General features: G+C 35.0%; 1 protein-coding gene across 11 annotated transcripts in view; it reads left to right on the forward strand.

Moving 5' to 3' along the window:
- Positions 1 to 20,007, forward strand: part of LOC106077564 (CAP-Gly domain-containing linker protein 1-like) — an 81,100-nt gene that overhangs the window by 16,530 nt on the left and 44,563 nt on the right. For 5 of the 11 annotated variants that reach the window (XM_056006591.1, XM_056006595.1, XM_056006596.1 and 2 more), the window contains exons 2-10: positions 4,897 to 5,234; positions 6,759 to 6,845; positions 12,264 to 12,460; positions 13,177 to 13,356; positions 14,051 to 14,206; positions 14,669 to 14,799; positions 14,995 to 15,226; positions 16,342 to 16,371; positions 19,333 to 19,395. In XM_056006591.1, coding sequence (XP_055862566.1) covers positions 5,075 to 5,234; positions 6,759 to 6,845; positions 12,264 to 12,460; positions 13,177 to 13,356; positions 14,051 to 14,206; positions 14,669 to 14,799; positions 14,995 to 15,226; positions 16,342 to 16,371; positions 19,333 to 19,395 — 1,236 coding nt within the window. In that variant the 5' untranslated portion in view covers positions 4,897 to 5,074. The remainder of the gene's footprint in view (positions 1 to 4,896; positions 5,235 to 6,758; positions 6,846 to 12,263; positions 12,461 to 13,176; positions 13,357 to 14,050; positions 14,207 to 14,668; positions 14,800 to 14,994; positions 15,227 to 16,341; positions 16,372 to 19,332; positions 19,396 to 20,007) is intronic. The other 6 variants (XM_056006599.1, XM_056006597.1, XM_056006598.1 and 3 more) reach the window with 6 other exon arrangements.

Here is a 20,007-nt window from a genome sequence, read left to right on the forward strand (position 1 = left end):
CTGAATCTAGATCTAATCTAATTAGAGTCACGGTAGGTTTACTGTCTAAGGTCCAATTAATGATTCATCTATTTCTGCAATCGAAGTTTTAAAAAAAGAAACAAGAATACTTGCTGAAACATTAAATCTAGGTCAAAGGTCAATAAGTGTTCAGGCGCATAAGCACTTGAAAAAAAAGGTACTACATTTGTTTTTAATATTATGATTTCCTATACCATGGTGCTGTATAATATAGATGATATCTAGATCTAGAAGTTAGGATTGATGAGTGGCCCAGCAATCCAACCAAACTTATGAGCAGCTCCTTCAACGCAGATATGTAGATCTAGATGAGTCAATGACGGTAGCTTCAAGGTGTGCTCTATTTGTATGTACTTTCTCCTGCACCTGCCCTTGTTACTTTCACAGAGCACATTTGACTTGACTTTACTAGAGAATCTAGATCTGGATAGATATCAAAAGATTTATTATCTGACTCAGTTTTATCTTGTCCCAAGCCAACATGTTCCTTATCTTAAATGACACACTATTATATTACAAAAGACTTCTTTGGTTGAACTTGAGTAATAAAGTAGTCATTAAAGCAGTGTTTCTCAAACTTGTTCTATTCTAGTGGCACTGACAATTTTTTTTTTTGCGTTCCCCCGTAGCAAGTTGGGGTCAAATGCTGTTATTCATAGACACAAGAATTACTGTCATAGACACAAAAACTACTGTCATAGACACAAGAACTACTGTCATAGACACATGAACTACTGTCATAGACACGAGAACTTCTGTCATAGACACAAGAACTTCTGTCATGGACTATGGACACAAGAACTACTGTCATAGACACATGAACTACTGTCATAGACACAAGAACTACTGTCATAGACACAAGAACTTCTGTCATGGACTATGGACACAAGAACTACTGTCATAGACACAAGAACTACTGTCATAGACACAAGAACTACTGTCATAGACACAAGAACTACTGTCATAGACATAAGAACTACTGTCATAGACACAAGAACTTCTGTCATAGACACAAGAACTACTGTCATAGACACAAGAACTACTGTCATAGACACAAGAACTTCTGTCATAGACACACATGAACTGTTGCTGTAGACAATTAGACAACTTTTAAAAAATGAGCATGAAAGAAGCAGTGGCTGTGGTTGGTGGGAGCAGTGTGTGTGTGTGTGTCCATTTCTCTTCTACCTCCCAAACCCCATCCCCAGACATTAAGTATCCTGGCATTACCATCATCTGTAGTCATTTACATTGGTACTCAAATTTTGTTTTTAACTTAATTGGCTAATCCAATGGAAGTCTACAGTAGCTAAATTTTAGTGGGTAAGTAGGCTATAGTATATTAGTCTATAGTGGCTAAGTCTACTAGTAGCTATAGTGGCTGAAACTACGGTAGCTATAGTGGCTAAGTCTACAGTAGCTATAGTGGCTAAGTCTACGGTAGCTATAGCAGCTAAGTCTACAGTAGCTATAGTGGCTAAGTCTACGGTAGTTATAGTGGCTAAGTCTACAGTAGCTATAGTGGCTAAGTCTACGGTAGTTATAGTGGCTAAGTCTACGGTAGCTATAGTGGCTAAGTCTACAGTCGCTATAGTGGCAAAGTCTATAGTGGCTATAGTGGCAAAGTCTACAGTAGCTAAGTCTACAGTAGTGGGTAAATCACTTGGTTCTCTCTCTCTTATCACTTCCACTTGCTTATAATAGATCTTTATGATCCCAGACTCTATATCTATACAGCCAGATAACTATTTCTGAGGATATAACAGAAAGGCCTTGTGTATCCACAAGGTACATAGGATTCTCTATCTTCAAGATTTTTTGGTAGTCTTAAAATAAACATTTATTCTTGTCCTAAGACTGTGTACATTTGACTGGCCCTGTAGATTTCAGTATCCATTTATGTTAATGTTTTGCTTGATTAACAAGCCAGAGTTGAGAACCACTGCTAGAGTACACTGGTTGAGCTAAGGGTTCTAGCCAAATTTAGCACATTGTTTTTACAGAAGCTAGATTTTTTTTTTCCCTTGTTGTCTGGCCATGTCATTGTTTTAAATAGTTTGAGATGTGGAGGAATTCCTGGCCAACTTGTCCTGGTGACTCACTTACAAATGTGTGTTAGGTGTGTTAGTGTATATGTGTGTGTGTGTACTCAGGCAAGGCTGATCAATGATAGTTTGGCACAGATGTGATTTCATAATTTGTTTTTTTTTTCTCCTTTCTCTCTCTCTCTCTCTCTCTTTTATATTGCTATTCCTACTCTCTTCCACACCCCCCCTCTCTCATTTTACCCTACTTTCACTATCTCAGTACATTCAGTTAGAGTGTATTGCTATAGTGGTATTTATGAGCAGCCATTGTTGTATGGCAACTTGATGTCCTCATCCGAGGTAATGGTGATGATAACAAAATGCAACTGTTTGGCGAAAGCTTATGATGTCATCCTATCACATGGCCAAAGTTGTCATACACGTCTATGTGAAGTCCAGTGAAATCATTCTATAATCTGTAAGGTCAACTCTGTAAGCTTTAGAGGTAATGTAGTGGTCAGCCAGTCCCCATCATGTGTCTGATGTATTCACACTGGTTTAGATTTTTGCGACAGTGAAAACAGTTAAAAGACTAACTGGATATCTCTGTTATAATGTAACATATAATGCTAAAGGAAAGGTCAGTTATAATTATGTCATGTGAAATCATTCTATTACCAGTCACTATGTCATGTGAAATCATTGTTATAATACAAGTCACTATGTCATGTGAAATCAGTGTTATAATACAAGTCACTATGTCATGTGAAATCAGTCTATAAGACCAGTCACTATGTCATGTGAAATCAGTCTATAAGACCAGTCACTGTGTCATGTGAAATCATTCTATAAGACCAGTCACTATGTCATGTGAAATCAGTGTTATAATACAAGTCACTATGTCATGTGAAATCAGTCTATAAGACCAATCACTATGTCATGTGAAATCTGTCTATAAGACCAGTCACTATGTCATGTGAAATCTGTATATAAGACCAGTCACTATGTCATGTGAAATCTGTCTATAAGACCAGTCACTATGTCATGTGAAATCATTCTATAAGACCAGTCACTATGTCATGTGAAATCAGTCTATAAGACCAGTCACTGTGTCATGTGAAATCATTCTATAAGACCAGTCACTATGTCATGTGAAATCAGTCTATAAGACCAGTCACTGTGTCATGTGAAATCATTCTATAAGACCAGTCACTATGTCATGTGAAATCATTCTATAAGACCAGTCACTATGTCATGTGAAATCAGTCTATAAGACCAGTCACTGTGTCATGTGAAATCATTCTATAAGACCAGTCACTATGTCATGTGAAATCAGTCTATAAGACCAGTCACTGTGTCATGTGAAATCATTCTATAAGACCAGTCACTATGTCATGTGAAATCATTCTATAAGACCAGTCACTATGTCATGTGAAATCTGTCTATAAGTCCAGTCACTATGTCATGTGAAATCTGTCTATAAGACCAGTCACTATGTCATGTGAAATCATTCTATAAGTCCAGTCACTATGTCATGTGAAATCAGTCTGTAAGTCCAGTCACTATGTCATGTGAAATCAGTCTGTAAGACCTGTAACTATGCCATGTGAAATTAGTCTATAAGACCAGTCACTATGTCATGTGAAATCTGTATATAAGACCAGTCACTTTGCCATGTGAAATCAGTCTGTAGACCGGTCACTATGTCATTAGACTTGTTATGAACCTGGTAGTCTGTAGATTAGACTAGGGAGACTCAGATTTAAAACTACATTGTGAATGTTTAGGACATTAGTTTATTTTGAAGAAACACGTTTGTAATTTATACAATTAGAAGATATAAGGTAGTATCATTTGAAAGAAGCAATACATTTTTACAAAGCTTATATCAACTCATTCTGTCTGGTAAAAAGTTTGTAGTTATTATGTTTCTGACTTCCTATATCTGATCAAGCTGAAATTTTTCACAATTATTTTTGTTTAACTGACAACACAAGAATAAATAAAAAAATAAAAATTAACCAATTAGTTAATTAACTGTTGGTAATTAATTATTTTGTTTGATATCGGGAACAAGAGAACGAAACTGTTCTTGACTAAGGTGGTGATATAAGCTGAATTAGTCCCCTTTATATTATTATTATAGCTTTTATAGAGCGCTACTTTCATGCTTATAGCATGCTCAGAGCGCTTTTGGTCCAATCTCATTTGTGGACCAGTGGGGGGGAGGAGGTATCTAGGATTTGGTTTTCCGTGCTGCCTTTAGGCGCTCAGTAAACACAACTCTGCCTGAGTCGGGTGTCGAACCTTGAGCCCCCTTCTAGGTAGTCAAGCCAAGCCAAGTTCAAGCGCACTTGGCCTCTCGACCACGCTTCCCACATATGTCGCTGCTTTAAAGTACGTTTGAAATAAGCAATAAATAATTATACAATCTTATATTTTCATACACACCTCTTAGCAGAGCAGTTAGAGTCATGAGTTCAAATTCAGGTCATTCCCATTTTTTTTTTATAAATGCTTTTAAAAAAATAATTATGGTAAAATTCACCCAGATATTCCTTTCTTTCTCTGTCTGTCTCTCTCCCAAATATGCCAAAAACCTTCAAATACATAAAAGGTTGCGTTAAAAATAAGCATGAAGGGCCCATAATTTAGACTAGAAGCTAGAATCCTGTCCCCCACCCCTTAATGTACTCTCTACCTTTTAAATATTACAAAATGTTGTTATCAATGCTATGATTGTGCTCAGTACTGAACTCTTTATCATTTTGTATAAAGTAATCTTTTCAAAAATTATTTTTTCTTGCTTTTATGAAACAAAATTAATTTTTTTTAATTACTTCCACAGGATGTCATCCTATTGACTGAAGATGGATTTAAAAGAAAAAATTTTGTAATCTTTCAAAGGGAAACAATAAAATAACTAGAGCATTTAGTTCATCAGGATTATCTACCTTTATATAAACAACAACATCTTTCATCTGGCATATTTACTTCAATTCTAAGTGTAGAGCAAACAAGGGGAGATGAGTCTGCCCAGACCAACAGGGATTAAACCACCCTCCAAAATAGGAAGACCCTCTGGTATTCCTGCACCAAAGACTGCCCCGACAGCGCCAGTCCCTTCTGGCACTACATTACCAGCTTCAGGCCTGCCATCCACCCCAGCGGTCACAAAGGCACAAAGTAGGTCATGGCAACTTGCTGTTGTATTTCTCTCTGCTAATTAGTAGTTTAGGTGTGAGCTCAAGTTGGCTAATTAGTTCAACAGTTATGTCTCAGCATTAAAAATTTTGTGTATAAAATTAGAGCTAAACAAAACATTGACCCCCCCTCCCCCTTTTTTTTTTTTTTTAAATTCATTCTGTTATTTGCATTTGTGCAAAATTTGCCTCTCTTTGCATAGTAGCATGAAGTCTTTAGTAGAGGGGCTACCAAAGATGTAGGTTACCTTTAATAAAATGACTTATTCACTTCATTTGACTGTAGCTTTGAAACAAAAGCCAACATTTTTTTTTTAGCTTCAACAACTAAGCTACCATAATGCCATATTCATTTTAATTTTGGCTTTTTCAAATTAATAGTACTCATTTCTCACACAAATCACTAGTTTGAAGCTATTTCTTTATAAGAAAGTTGTATGTTGAATATAACACAAATCAATGACATGAAGTCTTTCATTTCACTTGTTATTTGCTTAAAAAAAACAACAAAATTGATCTAACACAGTTTGGTCAACTTTAAGCTTGTGTAAAGTTAATCTTTTTTAGCTAGACTAGAAAAACACTAGCCTAAATTCCATACCAATATGTGTTTGCTAAGGCATGAAACTATAAATCAACCAACAGCAGATTAGTACTTCAATTATTTAAAAAATCTATTTTTTTTTTTTTTATCTTGAATTTGAAGTTTTTTTTTTATGCAGCATAAGTAATTAGACATTAGTGAATACAATATTCTAGTTGGGGCTTATGGGTGGGGAAATAAAAAAAGAGGCTTCAAACAAATAAGATTAAGAAAAAAAAATGAAGGGGGAGTAATACATAGTTTAGGAATAAGTTTCTCTTATCTCCTCCTGACACAATGGCACTTTAACTGTATCTTTTTAAAATGGTTGAGACTATAAGAAAAGTCATAAAGATAATTAAGAATTGATTTTGACATTAGTTCAGATTTCTTAGTGTAAGGGGGGGTCAACATATTTTTCTTAGTGTAAAGGGGGGGGGGCACATCTATTTTGATGAATGTTATTTGTCATATAGTGCATGCTGATGGCATATTTATACTAGTCATTCCATCTACCCTTTAGAATATTGTACATGCCAAGTAAGCTCTACATTCTCTAACCTGTCACCTCTCGGTTGGATCAATGGAATGGCATGGCATTATCTCCTTGCTTGTCTGGCCCTTTACACAGACACCAAATTCAGTCATTTCTAACACTGGGATAGTGACACCATATGGAAATACATCGAGTTTATAATGCTATGATATTAAACTTTACTGGGTCGTGACGCTAGAAAGGTCGAGAACCACTGATCTTCATTATGTTGTTCAGCATGCTAGTTTTACTATAGCTTTGTGTTTGCTTTCAATATTGTCTTCCATTTTACTTTTGTCTGCCTCCTTCCCCGAACCAATTGTCTCTTTGGGAGCTTGACTGTGAAGTGCTTGCCATTTATTTCCCTAACTGCTTGTTTTAACCCCAAGGTGCCATAGCTAAGTCTGCTAGAGGAGTAGGATTTACCCCGCAACAGGCAGAGCACTATGCTGACAGAACCCTGCCTCTTCTGAAAGGTATTGATGTTGTGTCCAGTTTACTTAGTAGACTCTCAGAGCTTCTCAAACTGTAGTGTCAAGAGGAATGTATAGAATATTGTCTCATGGGTGCCATTGTTTTATTTTTTATCTTCATACTTACAAATAAAGTTGGAGTCTATCTAAATGCTACCAAGATACACACATAATATATTTGTATAACATAGAAATTAGGCTTACCCACTCTTTTTTTATGCTTAGAATGAAACAATTTGTATATAAAGTATTTCATGTTCCGTGTGTTTAGGAACATGCTATGTGATATTGATAAAATTGAAAAAAAAAAATTTGAGATAAAATTATTATTTTGTGTGTGCTCAATTTGTAAGATATGCTATGTTTCTAAGGTACAACATTATAGTTTAAAGAAGCTGCCTGTCGTCTAGAGAATTCATAAGATCGCATTCTCTGTAAGGGTTAAACATGGAGCAGAGATGTAGTATTGGACATTAAATTAGTCAATCAGAAATGGGAAGCTATGAGACAAGATTTGAGAAGCTCTGAAAGAAGTGAATGAAATGTTTTTACACAGGATGATAATCTTTAAAAAAAAACAACAAAAAAACTCATGAACTTTATGGCAATTCAGATTGTAGAAAATTTACAGTTTTACGGTGGTGTGTTTAGAAAATTTACATTTTTATGGTTGTGTGTTCCCAGTTGACTATAAAACATTTCATCCTCTTCATATTTTATTGTTGTTGCTAGAAATCATTTGACAATATTGTTTGGTGAAAGTTTGTTGTTGTTTTTTTTTTTTTTTTTTGGGGGGGGGGGGGGGGGTTCTGTATTGGTTTTTTTAGTGCATTTAAAGATTTTATATTGTGAGTGCTTATGGGGCATGCTTTGAAACAGCATGAGTGATTGGTTTCATCTTTGCATTTTTAAAATTTTTTTTTTTTGCATACTTCAATGTTGACCTATTTGAGAACACACACACACTTGTAAAAACAAACAGTACATCAGTTTCTCCATCTCATTTCTTTTCTCTATCTTCATATGAAGGAAACGAGACAAACTTAAGTACAAAGTCGGATGTGTGGCAGAGATGCTTAGTACGCTTGAACTTGGCCTGGCTACCTGTCAAGGGGGGGCTCAAGGTTTGACGCCCCAACTTGAGCAGAGTTGTGTTTACTGAGTACCTAAGCACAGAAACCATTCTCTCAGATAACCTACCACTGGTCCACAAAAATGAGATTGGACCATTGCTCTCTGAGCATGCTATGAGCATGAAAGTTGTGCTGTTGTAAAAGCTGTTAAAAAAAGTTGTGAACACAAAAGAAATCTGTGCAATTCTATCAATTTCTCAATAACATTTTTTACTATGACATCATCTTCATAGTTTCACAGACTTTTTGAACATGCACAGTTTATGTTCTTTTCTTTGCTTGGCATTAGGCTGACGCAATTAGGAGTTTAAAAGCTGATGACGTAGAATTTGTCATTTAATTTAAGCTGAGTTGTGTTTGCTGAGCACCTTAAGGTAGCAGTGGTACATAGCACAGATATCCTTCCCAGACCTGTAATTGGACAGTAGGGCTATATTTATCTAATATTTTATATATAAAGCACTATGTAAGAAGTATGTATATTACTTTTAGAACTCAACTGTTTGACCAATCTTGATCAAATTAGGTATGAATGTTCCTTAGATATTGGTGGAGACCGTAGTGTATGTTAAATGTCTCTCGCACAACAGAAAGGCCCTAAAAATAAATTTAAAAATACCTTAATTTATCTCTATTGAAGAATGAAACTTTTAAACAAACCCATTTTCACAATATTTTATGTTAGCTATGGATATGTCAGCTGAATGGGTAAACCTCATTTTCATGGTTTACTTTCATTTTCGTGTGGAAATTAAAAAATTCTAAGGGAACATCTTGCATGCTTGACAGAGATCTAAATCTGATGCGCTAGATCAGTGATACTAAACTAAGGCCCCTGGGCTGTGAGTCGTATCAGGCTTATGTTGTATAAACATGGAGGTGCACCATACAAATGATAAAACATAGTGATAAAATATTTCAGTAAAAGAATATGGGCTTAGGAAGTGTTGCTCCTGTTACTACAACACAGTACACTTGCTTATATATGAAACATTGTATTTGATTCAACTGGCTTTTTTTGTGGAGTGATGATTTTATCTTTATTTCAGTAGCTCATTTTATTTGGCACCTGGCCACGTTTGTGTGTGTGCTGAGCTGACCTTTGTGTTCACCTTTCACGTGTCAGTTTGGCCTTTGGAGCATTTTGTTGGCATTATGTGATGGGTTTGAAGGCAGTTCTTTAAACTGAGTTCCATGGCTCAGGTGTCTAGCTACATTACATGTTCTATCAGCTCACCTGAAAGATCTCTTGACCTTCTCTGGCAAATCTATCTTAAATCTCATGTGCTTATGTCTCTTTTTCAACACTGTTGAGGTTGGGATAAAAACAAATAAAAATTTTATAACAATTGTAAACAGACTGAATAAAGGTGGTGTTCAATTAACAATTGATTGTGAGGTGATTCGTCTAAATAAATCTTTATCACACCAAAGTGATTATTTGGTCCATTAGTTGTGTAGCATTTTTTTCTTCTTCAAAAGTTTCAAATTACTGTAGCATATATGTTAGTGTTTCCATTTTAATGTTGAAATTCAGCTTAGTATTTTGTGCAATGAGAATAGAATTCTTTAAATTCTAATTTAATGAAACATGGCTGATTGTATTAATCAGGGTTCTCACTTTGGTTGAAAAAATTACATGTTAAATTGTTGTCCATCTGGGTTGAATTCAATGTCCCAGTATTACTATTTTGATCCATTTAGAAATTGGGGCATTATTCTTAATCTTTGCTGCAGTTGGGGAGTAAAGTTTGCATTTGATTTCCTGGTTGAAACAAAATGAAATATTTATGAACATTACTTGAAACGGTTCAATGTCAACCTGACACACGGTTCAATGTCAACCTGACACAAGGGTGAAAATGGTTGTAAGAGGAAATAATTAAACCAAAAGTGTAGCAAAACAAAAGACTCCCATAGGGGTGCCTAAGGAGGTTGATAGTACCTATGTTGCACGGCTTTGGGGTCAACCATTAACAGGCCTCAATGAACTGTTTTAGAAATGGTGGGTCCCGCACAGTTAGTGTGGTATAGAGAAGGTAAATGGGGGATATTCCCGGTGTACTCTGCCTTCGGCCACATCCTAGTCTTTTGAGTCTAGAGTTTCTGAGACACTGTAAAAAAGTGGTAGGAACAGAGGTGTAGCTGGGGGGGGGGGGGAAGGAGAATTTGAAAATCTCCATGGGCCCCCACTTGAGGGAGGTCCCCAAATGAGTGTTTTTTTAGATTAAATATTACACAAAATGTAGGGGCCCCCAAAGAGGTCAAGCCCCCAGGGTCCCCAAATGATAGTAAATTCCTAGCTACACCACTGGGTAGGAAACACCTACTTGGAACTTTCCTTACAGAACACTATTTGTTCAGTCAGATAGGGAGAGGGAACTATTTGTTCATTTTGCTTGCCTTCAAGAGCCTTTAGCTAAACTCCTCCACAATTTCGATTGGTGCCTTAAGCGACCATTTACTATGCCACCTTATTTATCTAGAGTTCTCCTTGTTATAGTAAATACGTCTCACAGTTTAAGAAGTTATGTTGACAACAAATTTTTTTTACCACCATTTCTAGATATTACCATGAAGTAGCTATTCTTTGGTTTCAATGCAGTCAGTCTAAAGCCATCATTCAATTAAAAACTATTCAAACATTCAATCTCAGGGCCATAACCAGAAAGATGTATTAGGATGTCTAGCTATGTTTACTTTAAAAGGGACTTCTCTGCCACTAGACCACCAGAAATCAGGAAGCCCACAACCACAAGACTCATTTTATACTTTGATGTGTTTCTCCAGCCTAAATATATAGTAATTACCCAAAGCCAGGCTTGTGGCTCCAGGACATCAGCCAGTCTTTTCATTATTTACATTGGCCTCCCAGCAAGAACTTTGGGGCTGTGTCTTAATTTCATTGGTTTCTCTTTGAGATTGGAATCATTGATTTTTTGTCTACACAGACATTATAGAAAGGATAGAGGATAGTCAGATTCTTTGTGTAGTCTATCCATTTTTCTCTTTATTTTGAAATAAAAGTCTGTGTAAAAATATTTTTTTTTATTTAAATGTTATTTGAATAAATAAAAAAAAAAGAAAGTTCTGATGTTGTAACATAATCCACAACTTAGTTTTTGTTCACCTTTTATAATGTTAACATATTTGTATACATCTTTCTATTTTAATCAAGGTTCTCCATTTTATTACCTTCATAAACTTACACATAAATTTCTTGATATAACATGATGCGCAATAGACATAAACATCGGAATGTTCTCAATTTAACTTGCTTTTAAAACTTCAACCTGAAGTGCAAAAAAAAAAAAAACATACATGAGAAGGAAATGCTAGGTCAGAACTCAAAGCCAGTGTTATACAGTAAAACACAGCAATTATGAATCACTCAAGGATTGTCTGCAGACTGTTTTTCATTCTAATAATTATTAACTTAGCATTTTGCATGCAGCGCTACAAATCTCACAATATGGAGCAAATCTCCGAGTAGGGAAGAGATCCTTGTGTACCAAACGACTGGATAAGCGTGAAGGAATGACCCAGCAAGTCATTCTGACATGACCACACAAAAATTGTTTTTAAATTATAATTACGAGCCACCTAGTCTGTCACTAATGAACATAATGCCTTAATCCACCAACGACAAATTATCTAGGGATTTTATGTATGGGCTGGTGCCAATGTTGATGTTGTTATGGTGTTAGTTTTTGTACTCTTAAGTCTTTTAAAAAAAATTTTTGAAAATAAAATTAAAAAAAAAAGATATTTTTAGTGTCTGGAGCAAACACTGACGTCTTAACTTGTGCCAGTCATGTTGTTATTTGGAGCAGGGAGAAGTCTTGGACTTTTGATCTGGTGTAAAATGTCCAAGTATATCTCTTTTGAAATGATGCTCTAGACCAGCGGTTCTCAACCTGTGGGTCGTGACCCCCTTGGGGTCGATTGATGGTTAGCCAGGGGTCGTCTAAGACCATCGAAAATATGGATTGTTATTGTCTACTCTTCTATTGCTGTATGTGTGTGTGTGGGATCTTGGCAGAGGGGGGGGGGATTGTAAAAGGGGTCATCGAGCATAAAAGGTTGAGAACCGCTGCTCTAGACGTTCTGAAGTCAGACATGTGACATTCAGCCATTCTGTCCCTTTCTACTTTATTATCATTGTTGTGTCAACATTAGACTTTTTAGATAAGTTTTTATTTGATTATCTCACATGAACTAGCTGCTATTGTATCAGAGGGTTTATTAAAACATACGTGCTTACGTACTTTTTCATCCATACCCACAGGTCCAGAGCCGCCATCAGAAGATGGTATTATTCTTGATGACTTTAAGATTGGTGACAGGATATGGGTCAGTAACAAGCCCGGTGTCATAGCTTTCATTGGAGAGACACAGTTTGCCCAGGGGGACTGGGCGGGTGTGGTCCTAGATGAGCCGATTGGCAAAAATGATGGCACTGTCATGGGCATCAGATACTTTCAGGTATTGTAACGCATCATAGTAACAGTAACTTTTATCTACCAGCTTGGCACTAGGCCAGTCAGTGTTCTGTATTTTAAGAATATTGATAAATATCCAGTTTGATGACAATACATTAGAATCACTCTAATGAAATGAAAAATATATTTTAAAACTGGGGGTGGCCATAATTACTCAGAAGCAATTGTATTTTCAAGATTTGGTTAGTAAGCATGCTTTTTTTTTTTTTTTAATATAAAAAATTGTCAGATAAACATTCTTTTCAGGCAAATTTTTTATTGTATGGTCACTATTTGACAGATATCATAAAATGTTTACACATTATTTTTTTAATAATAATTGTTAAATTAAAAAAAAAAATAGAACTAGTTAGTATATATATATGATTCTCATAAATGATCCAGCAAGTTATGATATTTAATTAACAAAAATTAACAAAGTAAAAGAAAAATCATTGAATCTTAATTTTTTACCCCTCCTTTTAAAAGGGAAATAAGAGTAACTAATAATTGTACTAGAGAGCTGCTCATGTTTTTACTTTGTCATCATTTCTGAATTATTTTGAGACATTCTCACTAAAGCCTTTAGATCTGTGTTAAATTGACGGAATAAAGACTTGTGAATGTAATCTAAAGCAAAATAGAGGATCAAGTTTTTTATAATGAAATGCAGAGGATTCAAATCTAGGGTCTTAATACTATATATATATTATTCCACAGTGTGAACCCAGGAGGGGGGTATTCTCACGTCTCAGTAAACTGTCCTACACACCACAGTCGCCATCACGGCCACCATCTCAAGGTCATGACAGCGTGTCCAGCGATTCCAAGGTTTCAGCGACTCCTCAGGCTGTGCCCACAACAAACGGCACCACTTCAGGCATTCCATCTAGACCATCAGTAGGTTTCCAATAGCTGATCTATAGAGCAAAGGTTACAGCCCATCTAAAGGCACAGTTTATTTCGCCGATTTGATATGCAAAGCTCATAGCCAGTCAATAGGCCGTAGTGAACTTAATAGATAGATCTCAGCTTTAACCTGATAAGGAAATAGCATAGTTAACATAATAGGTAAAGATTATCCAGTTAACAGGCAATGGTCATTGTCAACCTGATAACAAAGGTCATGGTCATCATCTTGGACCAAGGGTATCATTATTATTGTTACAATAGTTATGCTGAGGTGGTCTATTCTAGTCAAACTGAATTTCTATTTGCTTGGATCTATACAAATTATTACTTATCTTATCCTATCTTGTCTTACAAATTATTGATGACTGGTTTTAGTTGAATAAAGTCCATATCACAAATAAACTTGAATACAACGGATTCAAGTATTATCTTTGGCGCAGTCCAATGCTTTCTGAAGATAACAAGAACAATTTCACAGATAGATTCCTTATTCTTATAATAAGGCTTGTCTTCCGGTGGAAAGATTAATGAAGAATGCGCTATTTCCTGTGGCTTTGCAGCCCCAGCTGTGACCTACATATTTTTCCACATACAGCACAATGTTCTTAATACAAATATTATCTATTTATTAATTCTATCATTATTATGATCTCTGAATTGCATTTTATTCTTTCTCCGTCAGTCAAGGCTTGGTCTGAGTTCCAGTAAAAACTTGTCCACTTCCTCATCTAGTCTCAACAAAGCACCATCTTCTGGGACCACACCGACAGGACCTGCGGGAACTGTTGCCATGAGGTTACCCGGGACAATGCCAGGCGGTGTCAAAGTGAACGACAGGGTACGTGTGATGTTATTTACTTCGCCATATTTTCGTGTCATTATGATTTGTCTCCGTAATTCAGGGCACGATATGACCCTAACATGTGCAGATGTGCCGTAAAATCTAAATCTAAAATCTGTCTCCGTAATTCAGGGCACGATATGACCCTAACATGTGCAGATGTGCCGTAAAATCTAAATCTAAAATCTGTCTCCCTAATTCAGGGCACGATATGACCCTAACATGTGCAGATGTGCCGTAAAATCTAAATCTAAAATCTGTCTCCGTAATTCAGGGCACGATATGACCCTAACATGTGCAGATGTGCCGTAAAATCTAAATCTAAAATCTGTCTCCGTAATTCCATCCTTCATGAAATGATAGTGTTGTTTCGATCTGACCTACATTCTTCACGATGTCTTCTTTTTTTTTGGTAGCCACCACTTTATCTAATCAGTGTAGTTTCCTTTGTGTGTCCAGGTCTTAGTGAGTGGATCCAAGCCTGGAATACTTCGCTACATCGGGGAAACAGACTTTGCTAAAGGTATCTGGGCAGGGGTTGAGCTGGATGAGCCACTCGGAAAAAATGATGGTGCTGTGGCCGGCAAACGGTAAATATCTTATTAATTTAGCAAGGAAATAGTAAAATATTCAAAACATTTTGATTGGTCTGTAAAGAAAATCTCTTGAAAGTGGGTTTTCTTAGTTTTTATGGTAAAAAGAGTGATAGTGTTCACACACACACTGCTATTCTGCGATTTTGTGCTTGAGATACTTTGACTGTAAACCTCTATTTTGTGTTTCAGATACTTTGACTGTAAACCTCTCCACGGTTTGTTTGCGCCAGTCCACAAAATCACAAGAGCTGGGTCAGCGACGTCCACACCTTCACCCCACTCTCGGCCACTCATGACCACCAGCCTGCGAAGCTCTAGGGAACGCAGCGGCAGCCAAGAAAGTGTGTCGTCGCTCTCCTCAACTGCCTCAAGTGTGTCTCGGTCGCGGGTAAGATTGGGAGTCACGTCCTTGGCCAACCAGGTACATGCAGCATTTTTGATCCTTATGGTCTACATACTAATGTCCTATCAGTCAGTCCTCCCATCCTAGGACACAAACCAATCGCTTTAGCGCATCAATTCTTCTTAAAGTCCTGTTAAAAACAAGTGACCATTGTAATGATAAGAATATAATAATAATTTAATTTATATAGCGCTGTTAACAAACATCTCATAATATCTTTTTTATCTTTAATAAAATAAATCTTGCGATTTTGTGCATTACACATTATTAAACATTATGATAACAAACAGAATATAAGTTCATACCAGTTAAGTAGAGTGAACAGAAATCTGGCCACTGTTTAATTTCTCATAATATTTAGGTCACGTCAGTACTGTCAGTTCTTACACACAGCAATCATTGAATAACTTAGGAATAAAAGTTTATACAAAAATTTTTTTTGTTGTAAAAATTAGGCCCCACTAGATTTATAAAAATAATTTGACATGTTAGAGATGAATGAAAATGATTGTAGATAATAATCTTGTAGATAAGATATAAATAGAAACCCTTGTTTGTACTTTAGTAGCTAATGTTAGACAGTTTTCCATTGTAGTGTAAACTAAAAATTCTGAAGTTAAATTAAATCACTTTGCTTCTAACTGGCACTAGAATTCCCTTGTGTTAAAAATTTGCTGCTTTGAGTTAGTTCAATCAATGCCCTTTCCCCACCTTTGGATCTTTTTTTTTTTTTTTTAAAGTAATTTTTTTTTTATATGTTTTGGAATTGGTACTGTCTAAACTAATATGAATGGTATTGTTTAATTTTACGAAGCTGGTTTTTTTTTTTTATGTACTGTCCTGTATTTATATTCATTTATTTTGTATGTCTTGAACTTTTTTATTGTATGAACATTTAAAAAAAAAATTATTTTCATATGTCTTGAATGCTTTTTTTTTCTTTATTGTTTGAACTCTTTTTTTTTCTTTTATTTTGACCTTATTTTTGTATTTGTCAAGTAGAAAGTGCATCGTTCTGCTCATTCAACTTTCAGAATTTAATTGGTTGATGTTTGGTTGATCTTGTTTTGTTTTTTTCTGTGTTTCTTAGTTTTTTTTTTGTTGTTTATTGTCTGGCTTCTTTTCATTTTCAGTTGACCCCCAGAACTAACTCTCAGACTGAAGTATATCGTCATTTTAGTTTGTTTTGTGTTCTGGCACTTTGTTGTAACTGACCTCATTTAGCTGAATGGTTTTTTGGCTGTTTGCTTGAACTGCTAGTCTGTTGCTGTGTTGTTTTTTAATCTCTGTTAGATAACTTTGCAGCATGCATTATTTCCTTGTTTCAGTTTTTAGGTGTTCAATTGATTAATTCACTCGAGTTATTTGTCTAAGAAAAAATGAGTAAATGAAAATAATGTTTTTGACTTTTAAAGATATTTGAACAAAATAATGTGGATTATAATATTTGTTGAGTAAAAATCTTGTCTTATTATATAAAAAACCCAACAACAAACAAACAAAATTGTCATTAAAAACAAATATAAAATTTTATGCTATAAGAAATATAGTGAATTAAAAACCCAGGGTTAAGTATAAAAATCAGTAAATGAAAATAATGTTTTTGACTTTTAAGATATTTATAATGTTGATTATAATATTTGTTGAGTAAAAATCCTAGTCTTATTATATATAAAAACAACAACACATATAGTTATTTAAAATAAAAATAAAACTATATGCTATAAAAAGATTTATTTATGTCAATTACTGGTTACGTGAACAGAATCTTCAATGAAACGCTTCTGTTGTCTTTTTATTTTACTGGTCATATTTGTCTTCATAACTCTCTAGACAAATATGACCAGCACATTAACAGATTTTGTGTGATCTCGGGCACCAATACTTGTAGATAGAAGAAGCATTGGTCATAATGGGTTATGTTTTAGAATGTAGTCATTGGCTACATCCCAGATGCGGTGTAACTCTCCTGGTTTTGTAATGCTGCATGTACTTGTGTGTAGTTCTAGCTTAGAATTGTGAGAGCTGTAGACTTGGTGCTTGAAATGTAAGAAAGTCTAAACCAATCTCTCCCCCTCCCCATGATTTGCAGAAATGTGTCGAAACTGTTACTTTATACCCATAATTCCTAGATTATGAAATTGAATTAGGTCTTAACTTTTTTTTTTTTTTGAGCAACTTTGTTAAAAGTCTAATTTTTCTTTTTTATGAATTAAATAATTTAGTTATAACTTCTAATAAATAGTTTATCCCTATATAGTCAAAATTTTAGGTTATAAATGCATATTTCTTCACAGCTTGAAAAAAATAATTTAGTTTATGACAACAATGGTCTTAGCTATTTTGATAATTTGACTAAGCAAACAGTATGAAATGTTTGACAGAGTCACTGATTCTACTGCTCTTGCTATAGGGATAGTTTAGTCTTGTTGTTTTGTTTCTTTTATTGAGTTTATAAGAATAAAAAACCAGACAATCAATTTATATATATATATATATATAGTTTTTTTAAAAGTTGTTTATTTCATGAAATATTGATTGAAAAGAATCATTTGTGGTAACAATTCTCATTCAGTGGACAGCTCTTAACTGATACATATTCAAACATTATGTATACTGTATTATATAAACATATCTTAATATAGCAGGTAAATATTTTATACATATAGATCCATTTTAGGAATGTGTGTAATGGCTTTTATAAATAATCCATTGATCTTTAAGTAGTACATAATTAAAGTGAAGCTTGCATTGGAAACTGTAACACACTAAGTTAGTTGAGTAGCTAAAACCTAGAAATAAGTTGATAGAATTCACTTAGGATTGATTGGTGAATCGCTGTAATGCATGAACTTGAAGTACGGTGACTAGATGTTAGCTCTAATGTTGTTTAATCCAACTAACACTAGTTCTGTGTTTTACGGTTGAACTAAAATACTTTATATAACAATAACATTTCTCTGGCACTTTTTCTAACTCCTGGGTTTGGGCTAGATTCTTTGTGTTATAAAGTTTACATTTGAGATCCTAGTGAGGGCAATGAAATATTGTGCATGATAAGTCTCTACCTTTTTGATGTATGTCAGAGTGGCATCCCTTGCTCTATACCCCCCCTCCCCCTTGCTTTTTTGCAAAATTCACACTTGTTGCTCAACCAGTAGGCATGGAGCTTGTACTCAAGTTTGTTATATGTCAAATTGATGTTTCTTATGTTGTATCCCAACCTTGCTTGAAACCATTGCAGCTTAACATTTAGGCAGCCACTGTTACACCTACGCTACATGCATTTGTTAGCGTATTGCGTATTGAGTTACTCAAAGTTGGCACCTTATCAGTTATATAAATGTAGCTCTTGTAGATTTCGTTATTTTTAATTTATGTTGCCATTTTTTAAGACAGCAAATTTTCATTTGGCATTTTTATTTAGTTGTAGATGTTGTTTTTAAAAAAGTAAATTGGCTTAGAAAACTTCAAAGCTAATAATGCAGCCCACTTGATGGATGGGAATTATTCTGTGAAGATATTTGTAAATGCAATAATCTGTTTGAACTAAGTATTCTGCCAATCTTAAAGATTAAGGATAAGTGAAGAATTTTTAAATGCTTGGCAGACTTTTGCCAACTGTGTCTATTTAATGTAGTAATATATCTATATAAAGAGAATAAAAAAACATTTAAAAAAAAAGCTGAATAACAGCTTTTAAGGTGAGTAAATTTCAAAGGGAGGCGCAGTGGCTGAGTGGTAAAGCACTTGGCTTATGAACTGGGGGTTCCGGGTTCAAATTCTAGTGAAGATTGGGATTTTTAATTTCAGGATCTTTGGGCGCCTCAGAGTCCTCCCAGCTCTAATGGGTACCTGACTTAAGTTGGGCAAAAGTAAAGGTGGTTGGTCGTTGTGCTGGCCACATGACACCCTCGTTAACCTTTACATCATCTGCCCCATAGATCAGGAGGTTTGAAAGGGGAACTTTACTTTTTTTAAAATATTCAAAGACAGAATGATTCCCAAACCCTCAATGGAGAATTTGTTGTTTAAAATGTAGATCTATGTATTAACACAATATTTAAATAGTGTAGCTCTCTTGACAATATGATTAACAAAAGTGTCCCCACTCCACTGTGCAGGCATCCAAAACAGGTCAAAGGCCTAGCACTCTAAACCTAACAGCTACAACTGCTGCTCTGCAGGTGAGTTGCTTCCTCTTTTTGGTTGCACATGGCAATGGACCACCCCTCAGTTTCAGTTTTGTGTTCTATTTCTTTCGTTATTTTTTTTTACTTATTTTTTGTTTCGGGGAGGAAGAAGCCTTTAAACTTTTGTTTCTTGTTTTAAAAAAAAAGCAGACGCCACAGACTTGATTAATTAATTCAAAATTTTAGAACACTGAGACTAATGAAAAGTATTATTTATATTATGAATTTGATTTTTAAAAATTTAATTGAAGCTTTAAAAAAAAAAAAACTTGCAGTTTAAACCGGCTTTATTCGATTACGGTGATGAATAAACCCAACAGCTTTGCTTATCATTGTACCTTGGATGTCTGTCCTTTCGGACTATCTGTATGTATTTGTCTTTTAGTTAAATAGGATCTATCTTCTTGCTGATGCTGCTTGTTAGGTGTTTAACTTTCTAAAGTTGAATTGTTGCAAAGCTGTGAAGTTTTTCAGGCTGTTTGAGAAGAAATTAATATTTTGAAACATCCCAATTTTCATAGTTTCCCTTTTCAGGGGAAAAATGGTATGACTTTTTTTTTGTGTTCAAGTTGTTTTTCTTCATTTGGGTTTTTGAAATGTTTTCCT

Source organism: Biomphalaria glabrata, chromosome 12, assembly GCF_947242115.1.
Source record: "Biomphalaria glabrata chromosome 12, xgBioGlab47.1, whole genome shotgun sequence".
NCBI classification, from domain to species: Eukaryota; Metazoa; Mollusca; class Gastropoda; family Planorbidae; genus Biomphalaria; species Biomphalaria glabrata.